Source organism: Stenella coeruleoalba (assembly GCF_951394435.1).
Source record: "Stenella coeruleoalba genome assembly, chromosome: 20".
Classification (NCBI taxonomy): Eukaryota; Metazoa; Chordata; class Mammalia; order Artiodactyla; family Delphinidae; genus Stenella; species Stenella coeruleoalba.
In genome coordinates, this window is record NC_137166.1 from 53,620,785 (window position 1) to 53,637,490 (window position 16,706).

The 16,706-nt window shown below is 50.4% G+C and overlaps 1 protein-coding gene across 1 annotated transcript in view; it reads left to right on the top strand.

Annotated features, from left to right (window-relative positions):
- The window catches only part of PPP2R1A (protein phosphatase 2 scaffold subunit Aalpha), a 33,405-nt gene that overhangs the window by 4,147 nt on the left and 12,552 nt on the right, over positions 1-16,706 (top strand). Inside the window, exons 2-4 of the mRNA XM_079906768.1 lie at positions 7,667-7,757; positions 10,705-10,805; positions 15,928-16,160. Coding sequence (XP_079762894.1) covers positions 7,667-7,757; positions 10,705-10,805; positions 15,928-16,160 — 425 coding nt within the window. The remainder of the gene's footprint in view (positions 1-7,666; positions 7,758-10,704; positions 10,806-15,927; positions 16,161-16,706) is intronic.

The window sequence follows — 16,706 nt, forward strand, 5'->3', positions numbered from 1 at the left end:
ACTGGTGGGGGGAGTGCTGCAGGCAGCTAGTGGGGGAGAGACCAGGGATGCTGCCCGACATCCCGCGCTGCCCAGGCCCTTCCCCACCGCAGAGGATGGCCCAGGGGTCAGTGGTGCCAAGGTTGAGAAACCCTGCTGTATGCCAGCCTGCTAAGTGTTTTGTGTGCATTCGTTGAGTCTTCACAAAACACATCTGAGATAGGTGCTAGTTTTCTTTCCAGTAAATGTTTTTTGATTGTCAAATTTCAAACAACAGAGAAAATAGTACTAAATCCAGATTCAGCAGTTTTTTTAAAGTTTTACCACATTTTTTCACCTGTCCCTCATCCTTCTCCCCTCCCCCCCTTTTTTTTTGCTGAGTATTTTAAAAATAAATCCCAGGCCCCAGATATTTTCTCCTACGTGTTTCATTATGCACCTGTAAAGCAACAGACATTTAATAACCACAGTGCCGTTATCACAGCTAACAAAGTTTTTACAGTGATTCTTTGGTATCATCTAGTAGTCGGTTCATAATCAGATTTCTCTGATTGTTCCAGAAATGTTCTTTTACAGTTAGCTTGTTTAAATTAAATCAGATTCTGAATGTGACTATGAATCTTCAGTCTGAAATTCTTCCCTTTTTTTTTTTTTTTTTTAAAGGGCTTCAAATGCTTGGCTTATTTATGTATTTTTGGCTGTGTTGGGTCTTCGTTTCTGTGCGAGGGCTTTCTCTGGTTGTGGCAAGCGGGGGCCACTCTTCATCGCGGTGCACGGGCCTCTCACTATCGCAGCCTCTCTTGTTGCGGACCACAGGCTCCAGATGCGCAGGCTCAGTAATTGTGGCTCACGGGCCCAGTTGCTCCGCGGCATGTGGGATCTTCCCAGACCAGGGCTCGAACGTGTGTCCCCTGCATTAGCAGGCAGATTCTCAACCACTGCGCCACCAGGGAAGCCCTTTTCCCATTTCTTACATAAGGCTGCTCAGTCATTGTCACACCACCCAGTAAATACTGAAACTAGGACTTAGCCAAGGGCACTGGATTTCAGGGCAGCACTCTTCACCACCGAGCTGGGCCCCTGTGGGCACAGCGTGTAGGCCCAGAGGAGGCAGTGCCATGGGTGGACGCATTCCAGGGTTTCAGATCCTGGACTGGCCACTTTACGAGTTACTCAACTCTTCTGGGCCTTGATTTTCTTGTTAAATGAGGAAAAGGGTGGAAGACACACCTGGCAGGGCTGTTGTGAGGATTAAGTGAGATAAAATGTAAGGACAGCAGGTATTCACCATGGTCAAAGATATCGTGGCAGCATGCCCGTGTCCTCATCTTAGAAATATGACAGCACAGGCTCCGACTTCTTTTCAAGGAGTACATGGGGATTTGAAGCAGAACTTAGGAATAAGGCTGCCCTCTGAGAGTTTAAAAAGAAGTTGGTATAGGGTGATGGTGAAGAACATGGGTTCAAGTTTCAGGCTCTGCCATGCCTTCACTGGGGGGCCTGCATTTTTAAAAACTTGAAAAATATTTATATTTTTGCTTTCTGATGTGCCCAGCCCAGTACTAGGTTCAGGAATCACCAGTTGGTAGTAGTCGTGTCCCTTCTTCATCCCAGAGGCAAGTCACCTTCCAAAAGGGGGAACAGGCACATCCATAAATAATTATAACACCAGGCAAACTGCTAGGGAAGTATTTGTTTGTGCTGCAGTTTCCAAGGACGTGGTGAGATTACTTTTTCTGTTTCAGTTTACCTTTTTCTTTACCCTGCTCAAGAAATACAAATATGTGAGAAATAACGATGAGAATAATGGTTAACACTTGGGTGCTTGCTACGTGCCGGGCTCTGTCTCTGTGTCTTCCTTATTTGATTGTCCCAGCAATCCTGTGAGGCAGGCATTGTTGTAATAACCATCTTACAGTGAGGAAACTCAAGCTTTGAGGTGCCTGGGATTTATCTGGAGACCCTTAGCTGATTGGTGAAGCCAGAGTACTGGCTCCTTCGTTACTTTAAAAAAGAAAAAAGCTCCAGAAAGAGAGATTGTGGGGCCCATTTCACTCTTGGGTGATGCAGAACTTTTCACACCCATCCACCCACACATACCCACACACATTATGTTCATTTAAAAACATGATTCTTCATGGAATGAGGTGGAAGGATGTTTAGGACTTTTTTTTTTTTTTTTTTTTTGGCTCTGTTGGGTCTTCATTGCTGCGTGCAGCCTTTCTCTAGTTGTGGCCAGTGGGGGCTACTCTTTGTTGTGGTGCATGAGCTTCTTATTGCGGTGGCTTCTCGTTGCAGAGCACGGGCTCTAGGCGCGTGGGCTCTAGAGCGCAGGCTCAGTAGTTGTGGCGCACAGGCTTAGTTGCTCTGCAGCATGTGGGATCTTCCCGGACCAGGGATCGAACCCGTGTCCTTTGCATTGGCAGGCGGATTCTTAACCACTGTGCCACCAGGGAAGTCCCGATGTTTAGGACTTGATAGAAGGTGAAGAGGCACTTGTGTGGCCCACTGAGCATTTTCCCGGGCTTAGGGTCACTGTTAAAGCACCCATGTTGCAGACCCCTCCACACTGCTCATTATCAGCCACGAGCTCTACCAAACAGTAACAGTTCGGAGCATATTCCTCCAGATTCTTTTGGACTCTTACTCTTTGCCAGGCGCTCTCCTGGGATTTTGGGGCACAGAGTACAGAAGACAGAGTCCCTGCCCTTGTGAAGCCCACATTCTAGTGGGGAAGGATAAACAGTGAACAAAGAAGAACAGTTGACCCTTGAACAACACGGATTTGAACTGTGCAGGTCCACTTATGTGGGTTGTTTTCAGTAGTAAATACTACAGTGCTACATGATCTACACTTGGTTGAATCCACAGATGGGAAGCTTCAGATACGGAGGGACCACTGTAAGTTATACTCAGGTTTTCAGCTGCGGAGAGGGTGGGCACCCCTAACCCTCATGTTCAAGGATCAGCTGCATATGTCGGAAGTGATGAGTTAAGATGTATAGAGAGTGACGGGGGCATGCTGGTTTACCCAGGGTAGTCATTGGTGAGGATTAAGCAGGGGCGTGAATGCAGTGAGAGGGCCCTGGGCTGTCTGTGGGGAAGGGTGTCTCAGGCTGAGGAAGCAGCAAGTCAGCAAGTGTGAAGACCTGGGCTAACAATACCTTTGCATTTTAGTTACTGTCAAGGGAACCACTGTGACAGGAACCCAGGGAGCAAGAGGAGGGCGTGGGAAGTGAGAGTGGATCCGTGGACAGGGACCACGTCATGTTGGGCCTTGTAGTCCATAGGAGGGCCTTTGGGCTGGCTTGTGGAGGGAATATGTACTACCTGTGGGCTCATACTGTACGTGGTCATGTCAGGGAAGCTCCATGGCTTGAACGTGACGTGGGTTTTAAAAAGTGAGTAGTGTTTCTATGTGGATGTAGTGGTGGGAAGGGAGATTTTATTTATTATGTCTCATGTACTAGCCTGAGGACTGCTGGGGATGCAGGCATCCCCAGCCCATGGTGATAAGCGTGGCCATGGAACCATAGATGACCAGTGTGGTAGGTCTTGGTGGGGACATGCTTGGGGACAGTGCACAGTGAACTCTTATGGCTACAACTGGATGAAGGGACAGTGAAGGTTTCTTATTGATTTTAATAGCTGCTCTCTCAGGAACGTTCCAGAGAACTCAACCAACAGTCATTTAAATAAGGGTTCACTTTTGTCTCATATAACAAGTTCAGCAGCTCAAGGATATCACAGAATTGGGTTAGAGCGTGCAGTTCTTTTGACCTGCTTCGTGTGGTCACGAGATTGCTGCATCAGCTGCTGTCTTACGTCCTCGTGGAACCACACTGAAAGCAGGGGCCGACTGGGGCAAGGAGCCGGTTCTTGTCCTCCTCCCTTTTGTCAAAGAGGAAAATCTTTCCTGGAAGCTCCTTGGCCAATTTGTCCTTATGTCTTTGTTTCCAGAACTAGGTCATTGACTGGGTTAGTTGGGATTAAGGTTGGCTGTAAATTACAGGAAAATTCTATAAATATGTGAGACTTAAATGATCTTGAAGTTTTTTTCTGACTCACAGTCAAAAAGTCTGGTGGCAATCCAAGCTGGTGTGGCACTCTAGGTGTTAGGGTCCCAGGCTCTTACACATTGTTCTCTGTTTGGCCTCCATCCTGCCCTCCCCATTCTCAGGTTATCTCAAGACCCCAAGATGGCTGCTGAAGCCCCAGCCATCATAGCCCCATTCTAAACAGGAAGGAAGGATGAAGGATATGACCCCGTCTCCCCATAAGGACACTTCTAGAAGTCACACACACCATTCCCACTGGCCAGACATTAGTCTCATGGTCATATCCAAATGCACAGGTGATTCAGAAATATCTTTGCCGAGGGTTCATGTGCACAGGTGAAAACCAGAGGTTACGAGTGGCAGTATAGCCCAGTGCAGGAGCTCTTAACCTGGGGCCCATCTGGCATTCAGGTCCAAGAATTTGGATGAGAAAAATAACATCTTTATTTTCACCAGTCCCTAACTCAAATTTAACTTCTATTATGAATTACATTTATACGTACTAGTATATTATAGTGTATTATAAATAGTGTTAGCAAAACCTATGACTCTGTCACCAGTGGTAATCATGAATCTTCAGAGCTCATTTCAGCTGTTGCAGATACTTCCAGTGCTGTTTATGCTCACCTCTGTTTCAAAATTGTGATCATTTAAAAACCTGCTAAGGGGTTCATAGTGCACCCCCCAACTGAAAAACACCAGAAAACAGAAATACGAATTGATAGTATTGGCTCAGAGCCAAGTGGCTGGGGTTCAAATCTTGCCACCTGAGAGCTGTGTGAGGTTTTGTTTTCTCTGCCCCAAAATGGGTGATCCTGTGTTTACCTCAGAGTTGTGAGGATCAAATGAGTGAAAACATTGGCACCTAGAACACTGCCTGGCACATAGTGAGTACCAAGGAAATGTTTGTAATTATTACTCTGTCACTGTGAGAGAAGGGAAACGAGACGTCGGTGGACAGCTAGCCAGCTGCTGCATGTGTCCTTGATACGTGGACGAAAATCAGGGTGCCGTCAACCGAGCAAGGTTGCCATAGCTGCCATTACTCATCTTCCTCTGGTGCGAGGCTGTTCCAGTATCATGTCACTTTGTACTCACAAAGCACAAAGGATAGGTATTATTACAGTCCCCCATTTCACAGATGAGAAAATTGAGACTCAAAAAGGTACAAAGAGTGGCCCAAGTTCCCACAGCTAATGTGAAAAGCAGCTTAGCCTTGAACCCAGATAGTGTATCTAAAGCCCGCCCTGTTGCTGCCTTTCTTAAGCGTTCACGGTGCCATTTATGCCGAAGAAACCAGCAGCTATTCTTAAAACCAAAAGCAGAATCTCCAGAGACGGCAGTGGAAGGAAGGGGGCTGTCCACCATGGAAGAGTTGGCCTGATTCTCCTGGGCCGGTTCCCTGGGCATCGTTGCTAAATGACAGCGTGATGTTGAGATTAATAAGAGTCAGGGCATCTGGCTTCTGGACACGGCTCTGCACCTTTCCACCAAGTGACAGCTTCTCTGCACATCAGCGTGCTTACCTTTAAAAGGGAGGATTCTAGTAACAATACCCACCTCAGAGCACAGTTCTAAGGAGTGAATGTATTAATTATCCACGCCAAGCACATAGTAAGCAATCAGTAAATGCTAGCGGCTATTGTTACTGTCATTATGATTATCCCCTGCCAGCATCCTGTGTCCTGGACCACGTGTGCTTTTCCATGTAGCCCAGCTGAGAGAAGAACACAGAGATTCAACTTGGAGGTGACAGAGAAACAGGCAACTAAGTCAATACTTACTCTGATATATTCTTGAGGACAATTTCAAACGTACAGAACATCGAAGGACTAGTACAAGGGCCAGAAAACTACAGCGTGTGGGCCAGATTCTGCCCCGCAGCCTTGCAGGTGTAGTTTTATTGGAATGCAGTCATGCCCACTTGCTTACATATTGTCTGGATCTTTGGCTGTTTTTGTGCTACAGAGACACAGTTGAGTGGTTGAGATAGAGACCGAGTGGCCTGCAAAGCTGAAAATACTTCCTGGCAATTTACAGAAAGTCTGCCCACCTCTAGACCGGTACAGTGAGCACCTGTGTGCTTACCACTCAGATTCAGTGAGTGTTCGTGTTCACCATCTTGAGTCGTTTATCTGTTTCTGTAGGTCTGTCTTTATATACATTTAATTTTGGGCTAAAAATAAGATGCAGGCCTTGTAGTACTTAATCTGAAGATCCTTTTACTACCAGGATGGTGAGTGCTTGGACTACCTCAAGCCCAGGTGGTCCAAAAACCCAGTGACGTGGTATGAAAAGTGCGGTGTGTGTGTTTTTTTGAGGTGAGGCCACCATAGCATTTCTTGAGGTTCTCATCATTGTGATTCCCAAAGAGAGTCTTAAACCCCTTAAACCAGAGGGGATGCAGGACGCCAGTCACTTGCAGACCTGTTCGCAGCTGCGTGGGGCCTGGGAAAGAATAGGCTGCGGGAGCCCTTGCTGCTCTCCTTGACCTGGTCCCTCCTCATTCTTTCCTTCCTTCCTTCCTTCCTTTCTTTCCTTCCTTCCGGGAGGAGGATTCCCGCTTGGCCTGGCCTGGCACGGCTTACTCACCCTTGAGGGCGTCGCCTTCCACTCACACACATGAGCTCACTGCCTTCCGGCCGCAGCCGAGCAGCCCTGTTGTCAGGATGGAGACACAGGAAGAGAGGTTTCCCAGTCAGATGGCAGCAGCTGGGGCTGGGTCTCAGTGCTCGCTCAGGCAGCTTTCTGCGCCTCCATGGTGGTGGAGAGGTGGCTAGTCATGCCCCCGGGGACGAGAGGATCAAATGCGGTCCTAACACCAACAGGCTGAGCCTGGGACCCGCTGTGTGTCAGCGGAGTGTGTGAGATTCCGAGGGTCACCACAGCAAAGCATCACATCTTTGGTAGCTTCAAACAGCCACGAGTGTTCTCTCTCAGTTCTGGAAGCCAGAAGTCTGAGATCAAGGTGTCAGTAGCGTTGGTTCCTTCGAGAGGCTGTGAGAAGACCTGTCACCCCGAGCTTCTGGTGGCTGCCCGCCATTATAGTATTGTTTGTTCTGTTATCACTGTTAGCCAACAGTCCTGGTTACAATCCCACTCTACACCATCTGAGCTGTGTGACCCTTGCAAGGGACTTTCATTCCCTGAGCCCGTTTCCTCTTCTCTGGGGCAGGGCTTGTAACCCTCTGCTTGTCGTGAGAGTTAAATGAGACAGTGCAAGTGAGTGCTTGGGCTGGGACTGGGCCCAGAGTAAGCTGGGAACGTGGCTACCGCTGTTAGAGTCCAAGGCTCAGTGTGTTAGCCTTGCTGAGCGCAGGAGGGGGCAAAAGCAGGAGGGTGGGGACGGTGGGGAGGCGGGTGCAGTGTCGGACAGGGTGGTCCTCGAAAGTGCCACGAGGGGTGTTGGCTCAGTGAGACCCGCCGGGTGCTTTTGCTGAGGCTGCTGCTGCCATTGTAATTTAATGACCCAGGGTCACAGAGTGACTTGGTAGACTTGCCAGGTTATTACTCAGCACCCCACACATGCTTAGCAAGGCTTCCAGGGGCTGACTGGGTCCAGAGGTGTCAGACTCCCTTAAGTCTGGACTTGCTAACATTCTCCCTTCCTTTTCTCGTTCTGTCATTAGCTTCGCCTCAACAGCATCAAGAAGCTGTCCACCATCGCCTTGGCCCTCGGGGTTGAAAGGACCCGCAGTGAGCTTCTGCCCTTCCTTACAGGTACGGGTCCTCCTGGGGCCCAGGTCAGTTGGGGGCTCCCGGGGGTGGTTCCTGCCAGGTAAGAGAAGCCCCCCTGGATTTAACAAGCTGTTTGTAAGTGCCGTGTGCCGGGTGCTGGGGCTGGGGCAGGGACTGGTGAAAAGCGCTCTGGAGGCAGATAGAGCCAGGTTTGAATTGAAGCTCCAGTGACTTTAGGCGAGTTACCTCACTGTTCCATAGAGTTCTTATGTGTAAAATGGGCATAGTCGACATGTGATGTAGCATGTTGTGAACATTAAATAATAACAATAACAGCCTACCGTTACTATATATATACCTAATGTGCCAGGTGGTGTTCTAAACCCTTGCTTGTGAGGATTGAGTTCGTTCACATAGAGCTGTGCTCGGTAAATGTACACCACCATTGTTGTCCAAGTTAATCTCACAGTAACCCCTTGAGGTAGGTAAGACTGCTGCCCCCATTTCATAGATGAGGAAACCGAGGCGTGGAGAGATGAGGTAACTTATTTGGTCCTACAGTTAGGAGGTGCTCCAGAGGGGATATTTATCAAGTCACGCTGGCTCCAAACTCGACAGTGTTGGTTAATGACTCATAGCACAGACTTGGGTCCCAACTACCTGGGCTCAAATCCTAGCTCTACCACTTTCTAGCTGTGTGACCTTGGGCGAGATACTTCATATCTGCCCGCCTCCGATCCTTCATGTGTGAGAAGGGCATTAATAGTTCAACCTAATATGAAGATGAAATAAGATCCCACGTGAAGTGCTCAGCATGTGGTAAGTGGTGCTGAGGTGTTAGCGATTAGACCGTTCCTGTGCTCTCCTGTCTGTGAAGATGTACTTAAAGCGCTTGACACAATATCTGATACAGACTGGATCACCAGTTAATGGTAAATCCTCTGTTCCCATCATTCTTATTATGACTTCGTACTTCATACTAATTAAAATCGCCAGTAAAGGCTCAGAGTTAGCTGTGCTTTGTCCCTAGTGAAACTCTTTCATCTCTGATCCTCTCACTTGGGCCTAGTGATGGTGCTGGGAGGCGGGAGGGAGGCAGGGACTCTCACCCCCTCATCATTTCACACTGGGGGAGTTGAGGCTTGAGGGGATGTGCAGGGACTTGCCCACAGTCACAGCTGATGACTGAGGAGCTCAGGGGTATCTGCCTCTGAACACCACATGGGGAGGAGGCATCTGCACACGTGACATTGAGCAGACGACCTCAAACCAGTGGCTTCCACTGGTGAAATGTTGGAGAGACTTGAAGGCTTTAGAACGCTGAGACCCGGACGGCCTCGGGGGCAAGGGGTACAGGGAGTGTGGTACGGCAGTGTAAAGCAGTGGCTAAAAAGTTGTAGAGAAAAGAGTTGGAAGGACCTGGGTTTGAAACCCAGCTGTGCCACCAACCTGCTGGGCACACCTGGCTAAGCCATTCCACCGCTCCCAACCTCAGCTCCCCTCTCTGCAGAGGGGGTAAAGCAGGCCCTAACTCACAGGATGGCTGGCGGATCCAGTGCTCCACGCAGCACGTGCTGCGGGCAGTTTCTTGGTGGAGGTGGCGGGGAGGCTGCCTGGAGGGAAGCCGGCAGGAGTGAAGGGCGGACGGGGCCAGGATTGAACGTGGCGCTTTGCATGGTGAGGGCTGCAGGGAGAGACGCAGGGGCAACGTTAACGTGGGGGTTGACGGGTGTGGGCCAGAGAAGCTGGGAGGGCAGTTGTGTGGAGGTGGGAAGGGTGGAGATCTGAGGTGCTGGCAGCTCCCGTATGTTTAGCTTCCAGGGATGCAGCTTGGCCAAGGAGTCTGGACTGGAGGTAGAGTTGAGTATGAGTTGAGGATGTCCTTAAGGTCTCCAGGAAAGGAACAGAACAGGGAGGGTGATCTGAACTGTCCACAGTGGGAGCCGGCGAAACCGAGGCTGGGAGGGAGCCTGAGAGCAGGACACGCCAGAGCCACGCCAGCCAGAGTTTAGTAAAGCACTGACTCTCGTGCTGGGCCCCAAGCTGAGCTCTTCACAGAAAGCAGTTATTTCCCTTCAGTCTCAGAACAACGCTGTTGTTGTGATTTGGGGGATGAGAAAAGAGTCTCAGGCCAAGTGAGCTGCCACACACCCAGCCAACAAGAGAGCAGGATTTGAACCTACCACAGGATGGGCATATGCCTCACGTACACTCAGGGAGCTGAGATGCCAGCCTAGACGCTAGGGATGCTAGCGTCTTCTGCCATAGTCATTCCCATCGCCTCAGCAAAGGGAGGATGGAGCTTGAGAAGGGCCTTTGGATTTAGGTGTTAGGACAGAGCAGTTCTCTTCGCGCACAATCGTCCCTTCTTTCAGCAAAGTTGAGCGGATTGAGTGCCCACTGTGCTCATCTCTGGCAGAAGCTGGGGCACAGAGGAGCCAGTCCTGGACTCGGGTGGTCATAGCCCGCAGTGAGGTCTGATAAGGGTGGCCTGGTTGGGCAGTGAGCCTAGAGAAGGGACCTGACCTGTCAGGGTGGCATCCTGGAAATCTTCCAGGAAGCGGTAGCTAAACCAAGTGTCGAAGGACAGAGCAGACTTTCTCAGGCTGAAGAGAACGAAGTTCCTGGCAGAGGGAACAGTGCTGAGGGTAGAAGCAAAAAGAGCTCCCGTTTCCCAGGCTCTGCGCTCATACACGTGGTCGCGTTTGCTCCTCACTCTGGCCATCGCTGCAGTGGAAGGATTGGCACCATTTTACAGGTGTGGAGACTGGGATGCAGCGAGGTGGTCTCGCTCCCCCAGTGTCCCGCACCTAGCCACGGGCACTCTGTCAGCTGCCCCCAGCCTCTGCCTTCATCTCTGCCCACCCAGGTGGAGGGTGGCTGCCAGTTTGAGGAAGCAGAGTGGAGCCTGCTTGTTCCCAGCTTGGGTTACTGAAGGGTGGGGTCATACTTGGGGTGGAACTGTAAGCCAGTCTGTCTTGTCCCACAGACACCATTTACGATGAGGATGAGGTCCTCTTGGCCCTGGCGGAACAGCTGGGCACCTTCACCACTCTGGTCGGAGGCCCTGAGTACGTGCACTGCCTGCTGGTGAGTCTGGAAGGTGGGGAAGGCCCCTGCCTGGCCCTGGCGGGGTCAGACCCATGGTCCTGGCAGCCAGGGCGGGGAGGGGAGAGTGCAGGAGAGGCTGGGGTCATCTTCTCGGAACAGCTGGGCCTTGGACATTCACTTTAATCTGGCAAGTCAGCAGTGACATTTAATACATCAGCACGAAAACGCGGGTGTCCTCCTTACCGTTGACTGGGCGTGCCTGACCAGCACCAGGCCCCACCGGCACTCAACGCGTGAGGCTTTCAGTTTGGAGTTAGGCTGGGTTCTTCCACTGCTTGCTGTGTGACTTGTAAATTACTTAACCTCGAGTCATTAAAACTTACCTTGAGAATCGACTCAAGAAGCCCTTAGCACAGTACTTGGCATCTAGTAAGTACTCACAGATCGTAGCTCCGTTGTCATTAATGCCATATGTTGTGAGGTCGTGTCCACCCTTTGGGGTAGAGACAGCCACCTGGAGCAACAAGAGGTTCAGTGTCGAAGGTCGCATGGCTAGTGAGTGGCAGAGCTGGGATTCCAGGTGTGTCCGGTTGACTCTCCCCCAGGCCCCACCCACTTCCTGCCTGTGAGACCTTGTGCTGGGTGATGTCTGGGGACAGAGATGGTCAGATACTGATAGCAACTGCTGTTTGGGAGAAGAGAAGGGAGGAAGTGCTCCAGTCCTGTGACCTGGGTTGAAAGACCCTTGGAGGTTGCTCACTGTTCTTCAGAGCCGTGGAACAGCTCTGCCTCCTTTTTTTTCCTCCCAATAATTCTTTCATGGTTCCTGAAGACATGTTAGCATACTGTGGCATCTGCACTTGATGGTGTTTTACAGTTACTGTCAGCAGGCCTTGTTCCTTTTAGTGGTCTGTGAAATAATGTGCTGCTTATTGGGGTCTTGGATTTGAGCACATATGGTCATTTATTTTCTTCCAAACATGCATTAAGCATTAACTCTAAGAAGCTGTGATAATTATCATTAGATTCTGGTATCCTGTCTCTCACCTGAGTGCACATGTATAATTGTATATGAACACACAGAAAATTGTATGTGAATGAGGTCATTTCATACATTTTATACAGAGCAGGACTGCTTAACACCAGGAAGGTGATGAGGTCCCTAGACCTACCTGAAAGGGGTCCCTTGAACTCCATGGAACTATCTGCAGCCCCTGGTGTTTATCAGTCTTTCTGAGGAGAGAATTAATAGCTTTCAGCAGCTTCTCAGAGGACTCAGGAGCAGAGAACACTGTTGAGTACCCCACAGCTTCAACCAGAGCCACAGGCCTGCAGACAAACGGCCGGCACCCGGCTTCCTTCCCCTGCCGAGTCAGGGTCTTCCACTGATCATTCCCAATGAGGGAAACCCCTGTCATCCCATGCTTCTCTTTGGGGAGCAGTCATGTGTGACCTTTGGGACTGGTATCCGTGAGGATCCTCTGGGCCAGGCAACACTGGGAACCCGCAGGCAAGTCAGGTCAGAATAGCTTCAGCTCACTCAGCACCTGCAGCATGTGTTCTGAGTGCCTTATGTACAGTAACCCATTGTGTCCTGCAGCGACCCTGTGAGACTCGTGCTGGTGTCATTTCACAGATGAGGAAACCGAGGCACAAGCTGGGAAGAGGCAGAGCCAGGATTTGAACCCAGGCCCCCAACTCGTTGCCACTACCACTCTTCTGTACTGTCTTCAGAGGGCTCCTGGTTGCCCCACAGGCTGATCCGAGCTGGAATAAAGGGAAACCAGGGACCCTTAGAACCCAGAAGAGGCGGCTAATCTGGGTTAGATGGGATGGGGGAGCTGTCGAGGAGGAGCTCCTGGAGGAGGTGGATTTTGACAAGTTACGGGAAATGGCTCTTTTGCAACCTGTTCATTCCATGAACATGAGCAAGGACTGTGGGCTCCGGGAACCCAGAGGTGTGTCAGACCCGATCCCGGCCCTCGTTCTCTGCGGTGTGAGTGAGATGGAATTTCACAGAGATCCGTGTAGGTATAGTGTGAGGATTATTTCTGTATCAGCAGCTCTTAACCCTTTTGGAATCATGGGTCCCTTAGATGAAAATGAAGACTCCAGACCCTCTCCTCAAACGAGTAGAGATGATTTTAGGAGGTTCACGCCTTTCCCCCTCCCCAGGTTTGAGAACCCCATCCTCCATTGCACAGAGGCCTCATGGCAATGGGTCTTTGTTATGCAAAAGCATCATTTGGGGTTTCCTCAGTGTGCACCTTCCTGGGCCCTGCCCCCAGAGTCTGATTCTTTAGGTCTGTGCTGGGAGAGGCCTCCTGGGTGATCCTGCCGTGGGTGGTCTGGGAACCACACTGTGAGAACCTCTCCCTGCAGTAACCCACTGGGGCAGAGATCCTTGGGTGATGTAACTACTGCTTAGCCTTAGTCCCCAGGCCTCTGTTATCGTGACAGGTTACCATAAGTTTCACTTACAGTCACTTGCTAAGTATTAATCAATTATTACTCAATATTTACTGAGGGACTCTAAATGGAAGATTGAGTGCCTCCTGTGTGCCAGCCTGGGTAGTGGGAGAACAAGGAAATAAGAGGAACCCGGTCCCTGCAGTACTGTGACACCATGTCTGCAACCACACCTCTGTGAGCCAGTCTTGCACCCAGAACCCTACGAGAGCGTGTCCCTGTGACACAGGCCACACACTGAGGGTCCCCAGGCAGGCATGGCATTACGTTTTCCTTGTGAATCATTGCCCCCTCCCTCCCTCCCTCCCTCCCGTGGCTGTGTTGGGTCCCCGCCACTGCACGGAGGCCCTCTTCAGCTGCGGAGAGTGCGAGCCACTCTGTGCCGTGGTGCACAGGCCTCATTGTGGTGGCCTCTCCTGTTGCGGAACATGGGCTCTAGGCACGCGGGCTTCAGTAGTTGTGGCACGTGGGCTCAGTAGTTGTGGCTCACCGGCTCTAGAGCACAGGCTCAGTAGTTGTGGCGCATGGGCTTAGTTACTCCGCGGCATGTGGGATCTTCCCGGACCAGGGCTTGAACCCGTGTCCCCTGCATTGGCAGGCGGATTCTCAACCACTGCGCCACCAGGGAAGCCCCCATTGCCACCTTTTTTGTGTGTGTGTTATGCGGGCCTCTCACTGTTGCGGCCTCTCCCGATGCAGAGCACAGGCTCCGGATGCGCAGGCCCAGCGGCCATGGCTCACAGGCCCAGCCGCTCCGCGGCATGTGGGATCTTCCCGGACTGGGTCACAAACCCACGTCCCCTGCATCGGCAGGCGGACTCTCAACCACTGCGCCACCAGCGAAGCCCCTATTGCCACCTTTTTAAAATGAGTTTTTAAAAATTCTGTTTTTGATTTTTTTATCATGGTAAATTATAAATAATATTTACCATTTTAACCATTTTTAAGTGTACTCTTCTGTGATGTTAAGTACATTCACGTTGTGGTGCAGCCATCACTACCATTCATCTCCAGAACTTTCTCATCTTCCCCAAAGAAACTCTGTACTCATTAACCAGTGACCCCCAAGCTCCTTACCCCAGCCCCCAGCAACCATCATTCCACTTTCTGTCTCTGTGAATCTGACTACAGGCATACCTCAGAGATATTGTAGGTTTGGTCCCAGACTACCATAGTAAAGTGAATATTGCAATAAAACGAGTCACATGAATTTTTTTGTTTCCTAGTATATATAAAAGTTATGGTTACACTTTACTGTAGTCTATCAAATGTGCAATAGCATTCTGTCAAAAAAAGGTACATAGACCTTAGTTAATACTTTCTTGCTAAAAAATACTAACCATCATCTGAGCCTTCAGCGAGTTGTAGTCTTTTTGCAATAGTAACATCAAAGGTCACTGATCGCAGGTCACCATAACAAATACACTAATAATGAAAAAGTTTGAAATATTGAGAGAATTACCAGAATGTGACACAGACTTGAAGTGAGCAAATGCTGTTGGAAAAATGACATTGATAGAGTTGGTAGACGCCACAAACCTTCATTTTTTAAAACAGTGCAGTATTTGCAAAGTGCAGTAAAGTGAAGCGCAATAAAACAAGGTGTGCCTGTGCTCTGGACACCTCACGTAAAGGAGTCATTCAATATGGAGTCTTTTGCGACTGGCTAATTTCATTTAGCATAATGTCTTCAAGGTTTATCCATGTTGGAGCATGTGTTAAATGAGGTTTTTTTCACAGATAAGAACCTGCCCCTTTTGGCTGCCTTTGGGAAACCAGCTTTGCTTTTACCGGCCATGTTTCCCCGTGGTGACAGCTGACAGAGCTGGAAAGCAGCTGTACTCCTTAGACTGTATGTTCTCCAGTTTGCCCCAGTCTCTGCCTCGGTTGCCCGCACCTGTCACCTTTGCCCATTGCTTCAATTCTGTTTCCTGCATGGGCCCTGGAAGCATTTCCATTTATCATTTCTTCTACTTTCTTTACCTGTCAGGGCAGGTTGGACTTCAGACCACAGACCTCCACATCTTTTTTGAACAGATTAGGGTAAATTGAGTCTCCCTTCATTAGGTCAGTAATTCCCGAGTTCCTGCCCTGTGCCAAGAGGTCTGCTGGGCTCGGGGGACACGGTGGTGAGCCAGTCAAATGTCCGTAAAGGAACGTGATCACTCCAGGCCTCACAGTAACAAACCAGTGAGAGTCGCAAGCCTCAAAGTCCCCCAGTATTGTGAGATCCTGATGCAATTGCCTGTCAGCCCTTTGGAGGTTCTGGAGCCAGCTGGCCCGGTTTAGATCCTGGCTTGTGGCTATTATGCTCGGGCAAGTTACTTAGCCTGTCTGTGCCTCAGTTTCCTCTTCATAGGACCTGCTTTGTAGGATTCAGTGAGTTAGAACCAGTGCCCCCCTAGAGTTGTGGCCCTGCTCAGAACATGTAGTAAATAGATGTTCCAGTCAACATCAGTGATGATTCCTGCACTTTGAGAAGCTGATGACAGTTGCGGCCCTGTCCTCAGAAAGCGACGTGTATAATTGTGAGGTGTGTGGACCCCACTGAAGCGCCTTCGGGGTCCTGTGAAAGAGGTTCTTCAGGGAAGGCAGGCTGGCTTGGGGGGGTCAGGGAAGACCTGTTGGAGGAGCTGAGCAGTGTGGGGTGGGGGGAGGGAGCTGGGCGGTGACCTTGTGTTCTGCCCCCCAGCCACCCCTGGAGTCGCTGGCCACGGTGGAGGAAACCGTGGTGCGGGACAAGGCGGTGGAGTCCCTGCGGGCCATCTCGCACGAGCACTCGCCCTCCGACCTTGAGGCCCACTTCGTGCCGCTCGTGAAGCGGCTGGCGGGCGGCGACTGGTTCACCTCCCGCACGTCGGCCTGCGGCCTCTTCTCCGTCTGCTACCCCCGCGTGTCCAGTGCCGTCAAGGCGGAACTTCGACAGTGAGTCCCCTGGCAAGACCCAGCCTCTTCCCTCTCCTTGGTCCCCTTCTCTCAAGCCTCGGCCCCCTCTAGGCCCATCCAGGGCCCAAAGGCCCCAGAGCTCTTCCAGCCCCCACTCCCCTCTGCCCACCCCTCAGAGACAGTGGTGTCTGGACACAGCTGGGTGTGAACCCAGGCACTGCCTCTTGGTCATTTAGGAAGTGGAGATAATGATGGTTCTTTCTCCCATTGGTTATTGTGAGGATTTAAAAGAATTACTACATACAAAATGCTTAGAACAGAATCTGGTACACAGAAGCACTCGACAAGTGATGTGTGATGCTATCTTAGGCCTGTTTGCGGTTGGCAGATAGGAGGCCTCCTCCTCCACTACCCTTCTCCCCTTTGGCTTGATACCCCAGGGAATTGCTTGCATGTAAGACTTGGCTTCCAGAAGAACCAGTGAAAATATTTTTAATTGGATTAAAATTTTCTATTAATGTGTGTTTCCCCTCCCTCTGGACTTCTGTCCATCCACCATCTTTATGAACCACTGAGCAGCAAGCC